The sequence below is a fragment of the Electrophorus electricus genome, chromosome 3 (assembly GCF_013358815.1).
Source record: "Electrophorus electricus isolate fEleEle1 chromosome 3, fEleEle1.pri, whole genome shotgun sequence".
Lineage (NCBI taxonomy): Eukaryota > Metazoa > Chordata > Actinopteri > Gymnotiformes > Gymnotidae > Electrophorus > Electrophorus electricus.
Window position 1 is genome coordinate 11,206,283 of NC_049537.1, and position 13,733 is coordinate 11,220,015.

The window sequence follows — 13,733 nt, forward strand, 5'->3', positions numbered from 1 at the left end:
GTTGTTGTTGTTGGGTTTTTTTTGTTTGTTTGTTTTGTTTGTTTTTTTTTGGGGGGGGGGGGGGGGGGGGGGGTTTAGACCAAATTGACTTTGTAGCATGTTTTCATGTTTCCAGAAATTGTATTACATAAAGTTGAATGATAAACTCTAAAACATGGAGAATAATTTTTTTAAATAAAAGTTATTTTACTGCCTTTATTTGCTCAATACCAATAAAATATTAAATTAGATAAAAGTAATGAATACAGTGGTGTTGGTTGGGTAAGGAACATAACAGCAAAATAAAATTCAGTCTTCACTATTTTTACCTCAAGTTATAAATTGTCATTTCTTTGATGGGCCATTACAGAGGCTTTATAACATAGGGCCCCATAATCCTTTTGAACGAAATGTAAACATTGACCAGCTTTCTTTAGCTCCACTGTAATACGATATAGTGTTAATCAACAGGAAGTTGAATAATACACTTCTCCCTTTAGCTGTTACAAAGCCAGTTATACTGAAAAAACATTTCCTGAAATCTTGAGGTAATGATCCATTCTGTAAGGACACTAAGGGAACTATGGGAAAATAAGTACCACTGTTTCAATATTTAAAGATTTTTAAACTAAAAGCATGGACATTTTCTAACATCAACACAATGTGAAATGTATAGCCTTGTTAGTCATTTTAGTATTAAGAGCATGATTAACACCAGCTTGTTTCTTTGTGCTGAGTTTACTATGAAAAAGTGCTACAGTGAACAAATGCTGTCCCCTGCACTGGATTTGTACTGTTCCCAGTGTCTCACTGCCCACATGATTGAGGGCGTAATTGTATGTTGGTCTACAGGAGGGTCAGTCTTCACTCCTCCACCCTCCACATGCTGCTGAAGGGCACTCTCTTCTATTTCTGCACATAATTACAAATACTTTACTGAGATGTTATTTACACATCTGTAAGCCTGTAGAGCTACTTCTTAACAATGTACACTAAACATATAAAAATGTACACTAGTTTAAACGTTATGGTTTTGCATTATGGTAACTCATCACTTCAATCATCTTCTAGTATCTTTGCCAAGAGACAAATGCCATACAAACATTCCCTTGTCAGAGGTGTTAATACTGTGTTCTTATTAATCATCACTGCAATCATCTATTATCTTTATACTGCATGGAACATTGAGCAAAAGAACAGTAGGTGAATAGTGTGTGAAATCCATGTCATACCATCAGCAGCAGTGTGGATTTTTAGGGATGCCAGCCGGGTCACCACATCCTCCTCCCTTTCAGCATCCTTGTAATCAAAGCCAGTGTAGCCCTGCTCTTGTTCACAGTAACCAATGAACCTGACACACACAGTTATGTTTGCAGATCTCTTCCAGCATCTCTACCATGCCAATATATAGTTATGTGCAAAATAATAGCAGGCTAACATCACTAATGTATTTAATTACTGATTTTGGCAGAATAGATAATACAACACGGGGAAAAAATTCATGACTAGGTGTAGCCGAGTAATGGGCAACCAACAGAATCAAGTCATGAAAGCATGCTGCTAATTGGGTGTAATGTTCAAATTAAAAGCAGTGTGGAGTTCAATTAGTGAGGTCACCCATTCTATGAAGAAACAGGTGTCAATTATGGCCCTTATTTAAAGAAGGAGGGCAGCAAATGTACTTGCTGTACCTGCTGATTTTAGCCCTTTCTCAGTGAGTAAAAAGGGTCGTTCCAGACATTTTACCGAAGGAGAAAGAACTTTGATCAAGAAGTTGATTGGAGAGGGGAAAACATAAAGAAGTGCATAAAATAATTGGCTGCTCAGCTAAAATTATTTCAAATGCTTTAAAATGGCAAACAAAACCTGAAACACGTGGTAGGATAGGAAATACCACCATCTGTGTAGATCATAGAATAACAAGAATGGCAAAGAAGCATCCAATGATCAGCTCCAGGGAAATCAAAGATGATCTTCAGTTACCTGTTAGTACTGCAACAATCAGAAGATGCCTACGTGAAGCCAAACTATTTGCAAGAAACCCTCGTAAAAAAAGACGTGTTGAAAATGTTACAGTTTGCCAAAGAACACACTGACTGGCCTAAAGAGAAGTGGCGCAACATTCTATGGACACATGAGAGCAAGGTTGTTCTTATTGGGTCTAAAGGCCACAGACAGTTTGTGAGATGACCCATAAACACTGAGTTCAAGCCACAGTACACTGTGAAGACTATAAAACATGGAGGTGCAAGCATAATGGTTTGGGGATGTTTCTCATACTTTGGAGTCAGATCAATTTATTGTATACCAGGCACCATGGACCAGTTTGAATATATCAAAATACTGAAAGAGGTCATGTTGTCTTATGCTGAAGAAGAAATGCCTTTGAAATGGGTGTTTTCAGCAGGAGCATGACCCCAAACACACCAGCAAGCAGGCAACATCCTGGTTCTAGACCAACAAGATTGATGTTATGAAATGGCCAGCCCAAACCCCAGACCTCAATATGATTGAGAATTTATTGAGTGACATCAAAAATGCTGTTTTTGATGCAAAACCCAAGAATGCAGAAGAACTGTGGAATGTAGTCCAGTCATCTTGGGCTAGAATATCTGTTTGCAGGAGTCAGATGTTAGTTGACTCCATGCCACACAGATGTAAAGCAGTTATCAGAAATAAAGGTTATACAACTAAATATTAGTTCAGTGATTAACATAAAAAGTAAATCTGTAAACAACTTTGTTTATACTGTAAATATCTGAGTTTGTAAATGAAAATGAAGACACTGCTATTTTTTTTTCAACAGCCCTTTTTTTTCATTTTCAGTTTAAAAATTTATATTTCGTTCATGTTTTCATTTGGAATTGAATGTGCAGTGCTCCCAGTGCCTTTGTGTATATGGAAATAAATGCTATTATGAGGATTAAGCTTTTTCTTAGTTTGCTTATTTTGCACATAACTGTACCAGACAAATCATACAATTGGGTTATTTTTGTATTATATTATGGAATGTTTTTTGCACAAAAGCAATCCTATATTTAAATCATTTCATGATACACTGGTTTTCTTACATATATAAAGTTATATGAATCTTTTTTTTTTTTTTTTTTTTTTTTTAATATGCGCTGCCAACATTTATTCTCAGAGTTTAACTGACATATCCTACCTAGGCCATGTGGGATTCTTGTTCAGGATGACAGGGTTTCCCACCACAATGAGCAGGGCTTTTGCACGGGTCATGGCTACATTAAGCCTCTGTGAGAAAAGTCAGCATTTAGTTCATTAAAAGGCTCAGTCCTAGCCCTCGTCTTACACTACAAACACTAGCCCACTTCAGTAAATGATTCAAATCAAACAGAAAAAAGAGTAAAATTGGTATTCTGGATGGCAAGTTCACCTTTTTTACTGGTCTATAACCAGCTTTCCAACATCAGACCAACCCAGCAAAACCAGTCAGCAGAAATCAAAACAAGTAGAAGTAACAAAAGTATGTTTTTTTAAATTTGTTATTCTGACAAAGTGACCTCTGTGTCTAATCTGTTTTAAATTATTAACATGAACTGAACCCTATCAAACCCTCCACAATGAGGGCTTTATTAAAATTTTAATAAAATCAAATTCTACGGTGAAATGTTTTTACCTGTTGATCTAAACCAAATTATCATGAATATATTATAGTTAATGGTTTTATTTACATATTATTTAAATAAATGGGACACCAATAGCAAAAACAAATAAATGATCAATGATCATGACAAAAACAGCAATCATAACTCTTTGGTTGGAATACAGAGGCATTAAAAGGTCTTGTTCAGTGATATGAGGACCAAGAGAATGTTTTATTTAATTTCCTATATTTATGAATGGAACTGAAGTGTATTGAACTGAAGAGTGTTAAGACTTAACTGTTAAATTTGCTCATGGTGTAGTACAGAGGTATTTTTCTATTTTAAAAATAGTTTTCTTTGTGATAGTCATAACTAAAGGTACAGGTGTGTTATACAGGTATCAGACTCCTAACATTGTTTCTCATCAGAGTCCCCAGGACCCACCAGATCTTCCACATTTTTCTGTAACTTCAGTGACGGTACAGGCATCAGGTAATCAGTGTTCTTAAAGGAACCATTCAATGCATGTAGCTATCCTTAGAAAAAAAAAAAAACAGAAAAACCTGTTAAGTAGAAACAGATAATAGAAACCTAAGTACAGGTATTGCAAGGCTTCTTGAACAACATTCCATTATATTTTGTGTTTAACTACAGGAAAACCTGTCAAAAATAACTCCACCCTACATTACATATATGGTAACGTATGGTTGAATGGAGAATTTCTTTATTGGTCAGAGTATTCCTTTATTGGCCTGGTTCAGCCATGCTAGGAGGCAGTGTAAAGCAAAGATATGTATTGAGGTTCCATGGACTGGACTGAGAAACAGTTTCCTAACAGACTTATGCAAGGGGATGCTGAGATACTACACATCAGACATACTTCCAACACAGGAAGTATGGTGAGGTATGTCCCGATAGGATAAAAGCAGTTTACTACTAGTCTTGATTACATTGTGTGAATATGTCTTTTACTAAAAACAATTTTGGATTAGTACTTGGCAGCACAGTGCAAAATGAGGCATACCTTTTCATTTGTGAGGAAGCCAATGTTAAAGTCTTGCTGCAACTTAATATAGCTCATGCTGTTTCTGACTGTAGATACCATGATCACTGTTTTCTCCTGCCCTTGGAACTCCTCCACTGAGCCTACCTGAGACACAAGGAACACCCAACATCTTATGAGTTTCTTATATAAATGTTGCATTTAACATTTAAAGGAAATAAATGCTATTTTTGAAGCAGAAGAGCTCTGACTAACCTTGATGCCTTTCCACAGGTCTAATTCTCTTTTTAGAGCCTTCTGTATTTTTTCCACCTTACGTGAAGTAAATACAATTCTTATTTATGAACTTGCAATCACAAATAGAGATTAAGCTCCATTTCATGTGAAGACCTATCCACTCATGTACATACGTATATGCTCATGGGATCCATAAGTAGTCTTACTTGTTTCCTGTAGGGGGCAATGATCCCAATGTCATCGGCACCGAGTTTTGGAAGGCTCTTCTTTCCCTGAGTTTCCATTATCTTATTGAGATAGCTGACAAGTACCTCAATCTCGCTTACATTGAAGAAGGATGGACTGTTCACCTCTCTCTTTTCCCATCACTCCGTGGAATATGACTGGGAAGCCCTGGTCACGAACACAACCTTACCAGTTCAAGGTACTATCAAGCACCCCACACAGCAGCCAACATATGCCTCCCCACTCACAGAAGCAGAAAAAACACAACAACCCACTTTTGGTTTTCTCCTGTAAAAAGCAGTAAAGTTACTCATTGTTAGACTGAGTTACCCGCTTAGGAAGGTACTCCCACTGGCAAAGGGCCTCTCGTTTCATCTGCTCTGCAAACACGTGTAGCTCACTGTCACAGAAGAACTCGTTAGGGACCTTAAGGATGGCAGGGTGAGACCTACCAAGAGGTGAGTGAGTGAGAGAGATGAGAGAGAGCACACACTGGGCCTCATTCATCAGAGAAAGAAATAAAACATTTACGCCAATCGTTAATGTAGCAGACGTGTAAATGTTTTTGTTGACCAATGTGAACTAAAAGTCAATGTGGTATTTACATTGAAGTAAAGATAGTGTAAAGGTTTTCATGGACCATGCTAAACTAAAAAAGTCATTACCGTGTTTACAAATATTTCAGGAGCGGGCATTTCCTTCACATTCACATACAGATGCTGGTAAATGTCACTCAGAAATGTACATGTGTGTTACTGATAATGCTGATTTACAAGTACATTTATTTCAATGCATGTATAAGATGAAAATGCCAGAATTAAATCTAAATGCTAAAAGAAAAAGAATTTCTCCAAGGCAGAAATTTGTTATTTTGTTTCAGGTTCATGACAAGGATAAATTTTTATTCAGTACTATATCTAGTCACAACACCTGAAAAGGCCAAAAATTGTTTCTGAGGAAAAAAGAGATTAACTTAATACTGTGTCATCAATATAGAAAAAAATAATGGAGGTCAAAGGAAAATGGTCTGATATTAAAATGGAGTCAAAAAAAGAATTGCTGCTAATTGCTAGTGATTGCTACTAGAGGTCAAAATACAGCGTTTGAAAGTTGATCAGTGTGTTCGTGCCATCAGTGGGGAAACTTCGATCTTGGTAAAACCCGATGTTATTAGTAACAGGAACAAAAAGCACCAAAACATTTGCCACCCTCCTTCTCAAGCTCAGAAGGTAATGTTTTTAACACCAAGCTGCTCCTACTAAATGTTACACTAACGTATGGACTCCGTTTGGTAGATGTTTTAAATGTTAAAAAAAAAAAAAACAACATACACTAACGTATGGACTTCATGCACATCACTGGGGGAGGATTTCCTTTTTTAAATTTTAGATTCAGAGCAAATATTGGTACATCAGGAGCCTGCCAACAGTTCCACACCAACACACCCTTCAGCCTCTCTGGGCGCCCACTGTTTCACAAACATTCTTACAGATGCCATGTTGGGAGAAGCAGGGCCAGCGCATAACACTTATGGAGGACATTGCAACAAAGCTAAAGGACATAAGATTGAGTTTACAGCAAATGTGTCACGATTGGTCCCGCCTAGCTTCCATGTTCCATGGTTTCCCTGTCGTATGTATTATTTTTGTTCCATTCCTTAGTTTTGTTTTCTCCGTCCCTCGTTTGGTTTTCCACGCCCATCATTACTTTCACCTGTACCTCGTTTCTAGCCTTGTTAAGTTCATGTATTTAAACCCTGTCTGGCGGCCTGTGTTTTTACAGTTCGTTGTTTGGATGCATGTCTGGAGGTTTGTGAAAGGCCGTCTGTATTTCGAAGCCTTTGTTTATTAGCCTGTTTTGTGATTCTAGCCCTTTATTTTTCCTTATCTCTGTGTGTTTTTTCCTAGCTTCTTTGTTATAGCCTGCTTCCCCCGTTTGGAGTGCTTTTGGTTTGTTAGTCCTAGCCCTTGTTTGCCCCTAATAAATCTCGCTCTTCTCCGCACACGCATCCACCTCCTTACCGCTCACCGTTACAAAATGTCACAGTCTTTGCAAGTGTGGAAAAAAGAACTAGTCATGGCATATGTTTGCCAGGTAGTATGGCCTCGGGTATGTTTTGTTTGTTTGTTTGTTTTTTGTTTGGTTTTTTTTTTTTTTACTATGTTTTATGGCTAGATTATGCAAAACATGACGGGCCAGTATTATATGGCAGACCTTTGTAGGATGATAAAGTAATTTTCCTCCAGCTGTATTGAGGCATAGCCAACGACTTTAGCATGGCAACAGTGTGCTCGATTACTCTGCATGCCCGTCAGTGTGCTTCATTTCAGCACCTCTCTTGAGCCGTTTGAGGACCTTCTAAGGGGTTCATTAACCAAAGCTTTAATGGCTATCCCTCATCCACTAAACAAGAAAATATGTATTATCACTCATCTAAATTACTTGCATACATTGCCATTGTTAATAGTCTACTTTTATTTTACTGCATTTGATTAGAGTGTATTCTAATTTACATACCAATTAACATCTATCTGTAACTGCCCCATTTGCCAACTTCCATCCCAGAGCCATGCTGGAGAATAAAAGAATCATGAGTTCCCTCAGGCCCTTGGCCACATCAAGGACGGAGTACTGAGTGAACCCAATTGTATTTGGAAGACCAGCTAGATTGTTCCAAAGGTCATGTGTCATAAGGAAACCTAATGTATTCAGGTAGAAGATACCATGGTAAAGTTAGTTTTTACTGTTTGTATTCACCTTTTTGGTGCTAATAACTTTTGAACTGACTGTTGTAGCTGTCAAAGGATTACATATTCATAACAGCATGACCATAGAGAACCATGCACACGCAGTGTTTGCACTCTTGGTGAAATTTACATATGCATCTTTCCTTGTTAACAAAAAAAGAGGACATATCTGGTGAATAGAGGATGTATGGTCACCCTGCCTTTTATCTCTGTGCTTAGGACATATTGTATGCTACATTTACATTACATTTAGATGCTACAAATGTTTCTGACCTGATTCCCAAAAACATTTCATGAAAAACTATATTTCTTGTGTAAACATGTTTGATTCGCAATGAAATTTATTCGTATCTAGGATGATGAATGAGACCAACAAGCTCGAGTTATCTTTGACCTGGAGGAGCAAACAAGGAAAGAATACCTGTAGTTACGCAGCAGCTTGGTGACAAAGCAGCTGTCAAAACCCCAGCTATCTTGGATTTTCTGATAGAGTGGGTTTTGCTTCATCAGCCTCTCCAGCAGCCACAGTCCTGTTTCACAGCAGTGGATATGAACAATATCATTAAAAATAATGCATGACTGACTATGAAGCCTGGGCTCCAGGCCCCAAAACTCTAAGGTATTCTGTTGAGACTTGCTTGTTCTGTGAAGTACTGGACTCATGCTATCTACCCATTACTCAGGAGGAGTGGTTACCCAGGCCATGTTGCAGTGTCAGTGGAGATCTGAGGACAGGTCCAAGCTGCTCAGGGTCTCCAGCCAAAACCAGTTGGCCTTTCTCAGGATGGAGAAGACCTGAGAAAGAAACACCTGAGGAGTCAGAAAAGCTATCGTCTGGCATTTCTAAACCTATGTGCATGTTCCCTACGCGCGATTGCGACGACGCGTTCGGGTTCCATGGCTTGTCCTGCCTCATCTATAAAGATATGCGTGAAATGGCCTCCAGTCATGAGCCTGAGGACCACAAACACAAACTTGCTATCAATGAGGACAGAATGTTCTAGAGTGAATGATGTGTAACAGTAAAGCGAGCCAAGTCTAGCAGAAAGCCCTGCACCTTCCTGCAGTGATCAGTGTGACCACAATGACTGTGTAGTCCATCAGTATTTCCTTAGAGGGTAGGATGAAGCCATCCTGACTTTCATCCCAGTTGCTGCATATCTGGAAAGAGTCAGACATAAAATGTACATTTTGGACAGAGATCCTTCATCAGCAGTGCAAGCAAAATGCTTCTCACTGTAGCTTTGCAGGAGTATTTGAATATAAACTGAACAAAGATGCACTTGTTATGCAAAGGATATGCAGCTTACCAGTAGTTTTTGGTCACAGTGCAATGGTCTCTACTGCTGGCATAGAGGTGACGGAGGCAGCGAGCATCCACATATCCCAGCAACCTTTCACACAGCAGATCACAGGCACTGTTAGAGGGAGCACAGGCCAGGACATGGGCTCCAGCAACAGACTTATTCACCTAAAAAAGTGCACACACACGGTTTCCAGTGAAATAGGATATTTAGAACTGAGCTAAAATATCAGCTGTGCAAGCAAAGACACACACATATATATGAGAGAAAGGGAGAGAGTAGTTGCCTGTTTTATCGCCTCTACTAGCGTGACGGTTTTGCCCGTGCCAGGTGGGCCGAAGATCAGGTATGGGGCTGGCTTAGACGTGCCACACAGGATGTGCCGCACAGCAGCGTTCTGCTCAGGGTTGCTCTCCACATCTTGGTTGAACATCCTGCGTAGTACCACAAATAAAAGCACCCCAAGTCACAATATTAAGTAACAACATAAGTAAGAACATATTAAGTAACAAATATATGTATTGGCTGTCAGAGAAGAATGGATTGTTGTATTTCAGTTTACTGAGTGTGTGTGTGTGAACACCTAAGTGGGGGTGGTGCTGTGTGCTTGACTCCATTGTCGCTTGGGAACAGCACATTGGCCAGCCTGTGCTGGGTAACCAGCTCCACAGCTCGATGCTGGTGTCGGAGAGGAAATCGATTTATGCTGAACTCCACATCGAACATCATATTGGAGATGAAGCTCTGTACAAGCCTGCCCAATGCAATGGAGGAGAAAATCAGTTTCAGTACTTTGAGATGGAGCTGAATAAAGAATCATTAGGTAATCACTCCTGGGGTCTCTCTTACTTCTTAGTGAAGCCTAACTTGACACTTTCCAGCTCTACGCGATGGACATAACCTTTGTACATGGTAACAGGCTGGGCCTTGTCTTCTGACATACACACGTTCAGGTGGTCGCCTTGCAGCACAGATGGCCTGTTCTCTGCCACTCCCAGCACCTGTGACAAAAAGCAGCGGCTGAGAAGCACATTTCACAGCTCATCCCATGTTTCAAGCTAACGTCCCACTTATATTACTTACTACAGCTTTTTTTGGGCAGGAAATAAATTAAGAGAACTCACATGCCTGTAGCACAAGCAGCTTTTTGTTGGCCTTGTCTCGTGTCATGGTCTGTCCATACAGATCATACTTCTTTATATCTACTTCCATCTGAATCTCCTATAGGTGCAAGAGGAGGTAGAATCGCTCAGCATACTGCTTTACACACTCCAGAGTCCCCAACACATCTCTGCGAACATGCATGTACATCATTGTTAGTGCACCCACTCAGGCTTCTTGTATGCATGAACAAAAATGAGTTCTGTGGTCATATGACCCATTTAGGATGTACATGTACTAAGACGTGCCGAAGTAGTTCAAGACACTATGGACTTAGAAACTCTGAACAAGCCTAATCAGAAGAGATGTCAAACAGGCACTGGTCCTGAACGCAGGAGCTCACCTCACTCTGAGGAGCTGCAGTTTGGCTGCAGGTGAAAACTTTTCTGTGTCAGCAAGCTGGTATTTGGCCAAGTCCTTCAGGCAAGCAGGGTAGCTGTACTCCTTTAGCTTCACCACCTGCTTCAGAACATGTGCCACACAGCTACAGAGAACAAACAAAGAAATAACAATGCAAACTCTGTTCTAGATAGTCTACAAATACATCCTTTTTTAAAACAAGTGAACATAAGTGCTTACTGATGGAGTTTGCAACATTTCATTTACATTGCCAGCAACAATTTTTTGTGTTTATATATAGGCTCCTGTATAGACACTGATACTGTTTAACGCAAAAGGGACAGTGTATACCACTGGTAAGAAATGGTAAGAACTTATAACTGTGTACATCTGTACACAGAGCAGAAATTGCTACAGGTCCCTAAAAGGTCATGGGCATTGTTCATGCCAGACTGCTGTGACCAGTTTAAAGAATTCTTCTGAAATATAACTCTATATATTATTATATTAATAAAATAAATTGTTGCAAAGCAGCTTTACTGAATCAAGTGTAGAATGTAGATGTGAATGCAATTCCAAACTCTCCCTAAATCCCCAATGAGAAAGCCAAAGTTGACAGTGACAAAGAAAAACTCCCTGATACAGAAATGAGGAAAAAACTTTGACTGGAACCAGACTCACAGGGGAATTCATACCCTCCTGGATGATCATGAATAAAATGACTAAATATACGTATGAATGCACATATAGGCTGCAGCTCATACTAATGATGTTAACAGCAATAATAATAAAAGGTAGAAGCACATCTTTGTGAGCGTGTAGTGTAATGACATAAGCATGAGCAAATCCTGAGACTAAAAATTACACATTGCCTCTCAAAATGTACTCGAGCTCCAGTCACAAGAGAAAAATGTAAAACGTTATTTAGGTTCAACACCAAGGTAGAAGCTTATTATCGTTTTCGTATTTGATGAAATGGCATGAGCATGTAGCCCTGTGTTCCAGCACACTTACCTCCCAGGTAGCACTCCCTCCTACAGCACTCTGTCCTCAGGCCTGTACTGCCCGTCCTGCCTAGGTCTGTAGGGGCTCTCTGGGCCCAGCTCCATAGCCAGCTGGGTCCAGACCACTGCCTCTAGTTCCCTCACAATACAAAAGGGCTTGGATGGGCTTGGGGACTCTGACTCAGGACAGAACTCAAAAGTACATGGTGGCTGGGAAGTGGCCGTAATGGTGAACACTGTAATGCACCTCCACCTCGTAGCTCTCATCTGTAGGAAGTCAACAGATTTTCATCAAGATAAAAAAGGGACTCATTTATGTTTTAATGCATGAAACAAATGGTTTCCACCCTTGCATGTGAGTAAATAAAACATGTATACATTGTTAATAGAGGTGTAATGTAGGGGGGAAAGAAAAGAGAAAAGCTACATGAGTAAACAATGCCTTTCTACAGACAGGTATATGTAACATGTACGAATACAAAAAATATCATGTTAATCAAATACCTGATCTTCTTACTTTCATCTTAATATGTCATTGGTCAGGGATGAGACTGTTCACAGTGCTTCTCCTCACCTGGACAGAGGAGCAAAGGGCAAACCCTGGTCACTCTCCTTTCATCCACTAGACTGAAGCAACACATCCTATGCAGTGCTATGTAAGAAAGTGAAGTGAACGCAGCTCTGCCCACTGTTGATGCTGAGGAACTTCACCACATACGCTCTGTCTCAATGTTGAAAGCAAGCTTACCATTGTTGCTCTTAGGGACTGATGTGATCTCTATGCCTCCCTTGTCAGAGATAAGATCAGCTCTGCAAAGAACAAGAAACGACAAGACAAGTTTCGGATGAACAATACAAATGAAAACACTGATAGTTCCTTTGGTTAAGAAAGGCCAGCACCTTTCTTACACATGAGCTTAGTAGGGTCACATCACTATGACAGGGACTGGTTCAGAAGCTCACCTGTTTACCCTAAGCATCTGGAGGATTTCTTTAGCCAGTCTTCTCTTTGGAGTGAGGACTGGATTGAGAGTGGGAGGAGTGAAGCAAGAAGATGCTGAGTCAGGATCTGGAGCTCTGGGGACTCCATTATCAGTTTCGCAGCTTGACTTTGGCTGTGACACAGATCTCCACTGATCACAGTAGTACACATGCACCTTTGAAGATTTGCAGAGTAGAGTGAGTGAGTGAGTGAGTGAGTGAGTGAGTGTGTGTGTGTGAGTGTGTGTGAGGGAGAGAGAGAGAGATTGAGTGGAGGAGACATACCTGAGGGAGAGTGGAGGAGAGAGACATACCTGAGCGAGAGTGGAGGAGAGAGACATACCTGAGGTTTGGCATGCAAGATAACTTTTCCATGCCTTATACTGGCTTTGTTGAAATGTTCTAAGGCGTAAATCAACTTCGAAAAATGTGGCTCTCTGGTTCCTTCCCTATGAAATAGAGCAAACTAATTAAAAAGGTCGATTGTGCACAGCTATAAGTCACACTTTCATTAGTTATCATGACACACACACACACACACACACACAACATAATTGCAAACCCAGAATACTTATTACAAGCTATTAGCCATACATCTGCTGCACGCATAACTACTGAGACACGCAGCAATATCATTTATTTTATTTCTTTAATTACAAGATACACTACAAATATAGTTAACTTAAATGTGTTTATAAGACCACTGCATAGCATATATGAACGTTTCAAAATGTTTTAGCTAGCTGTGAACCTTTTAAACTCCAAATAGTAAATATCCTGAAGCTCTTTTTTGTCTGTTTTCGATTTTCTTTCCCGCAAAAACTCCCAAGAAATCAAGTCCAACTTCATAGGCTGCTCTCAGTGAAGGCATTGTCCGTCAGATAAACGCGTGACTGTTATTTGGTCGAAGTAGCTAGCTGATTCAGTTTAGGACACTGACCACCTCACATAAGGTGGAATAAATGACGAACCCTGATGAGGTGTGGACAAGTTATATTGGAGGAAAGAAAACGAAAACTAAGACAAACGCGACATAAAAGAGGAGATATGTACTAAATTTGTCAGTTGTGGATTATTTTGTGTATTGCAATGCCTATGTAAAATGGCTAAAAGCCCAAAAGGCCTGTATTTTTATTTATTCATTT

At 39.7% G+C, this 13,733-nt stretch overlaps 1 protein-coding gene across 1 annotated transcript; it reads right to left on the minus strand.

Moving 5' to 3' along the window:
• Positions 1–46: 46 nt before the first annotated feature.
• Positions 47–13,539, minus strand: mov10a (Mov10 RISC complex RNA helicase a). The gene is given in 27 exon segments (XM_035523992.1): positions 47–891; positions 1,212–1,330; positions 3,146–3,234; positions 4,032–4,118; positions 4,612–4,737; positions 4,846–4,902; positions 5,034–5,184; positions 5,186–5,220; positions 5,383–5,500; positions 8,221–8,329; positions 8,496–8,594; positions 8,668–8,753; positions 8,857–8,952; positions 9,110–9,270; positions 9,390–9,537; positions 9,687–9,857; positions 9,953–10,104; positions 10,232–10,394; positions 10,608–10,748; positions 11,618–11,805; positions 11,807–11,874; positions 12,182–12,266; positions 12,268–12,332; positions 12,335–12,417; positions 12,571–12,764; positions 12,932–13,037; positions 13,340–13,539. Coding segments are annotated over 27 exon segments (3,153 nt in total). The 5' UTR covers positions 13,438–13,539; the 3' UTR covers positions 47–733.
• Positions 13,540–13,733: the final 194 nt, after the last annotated feature.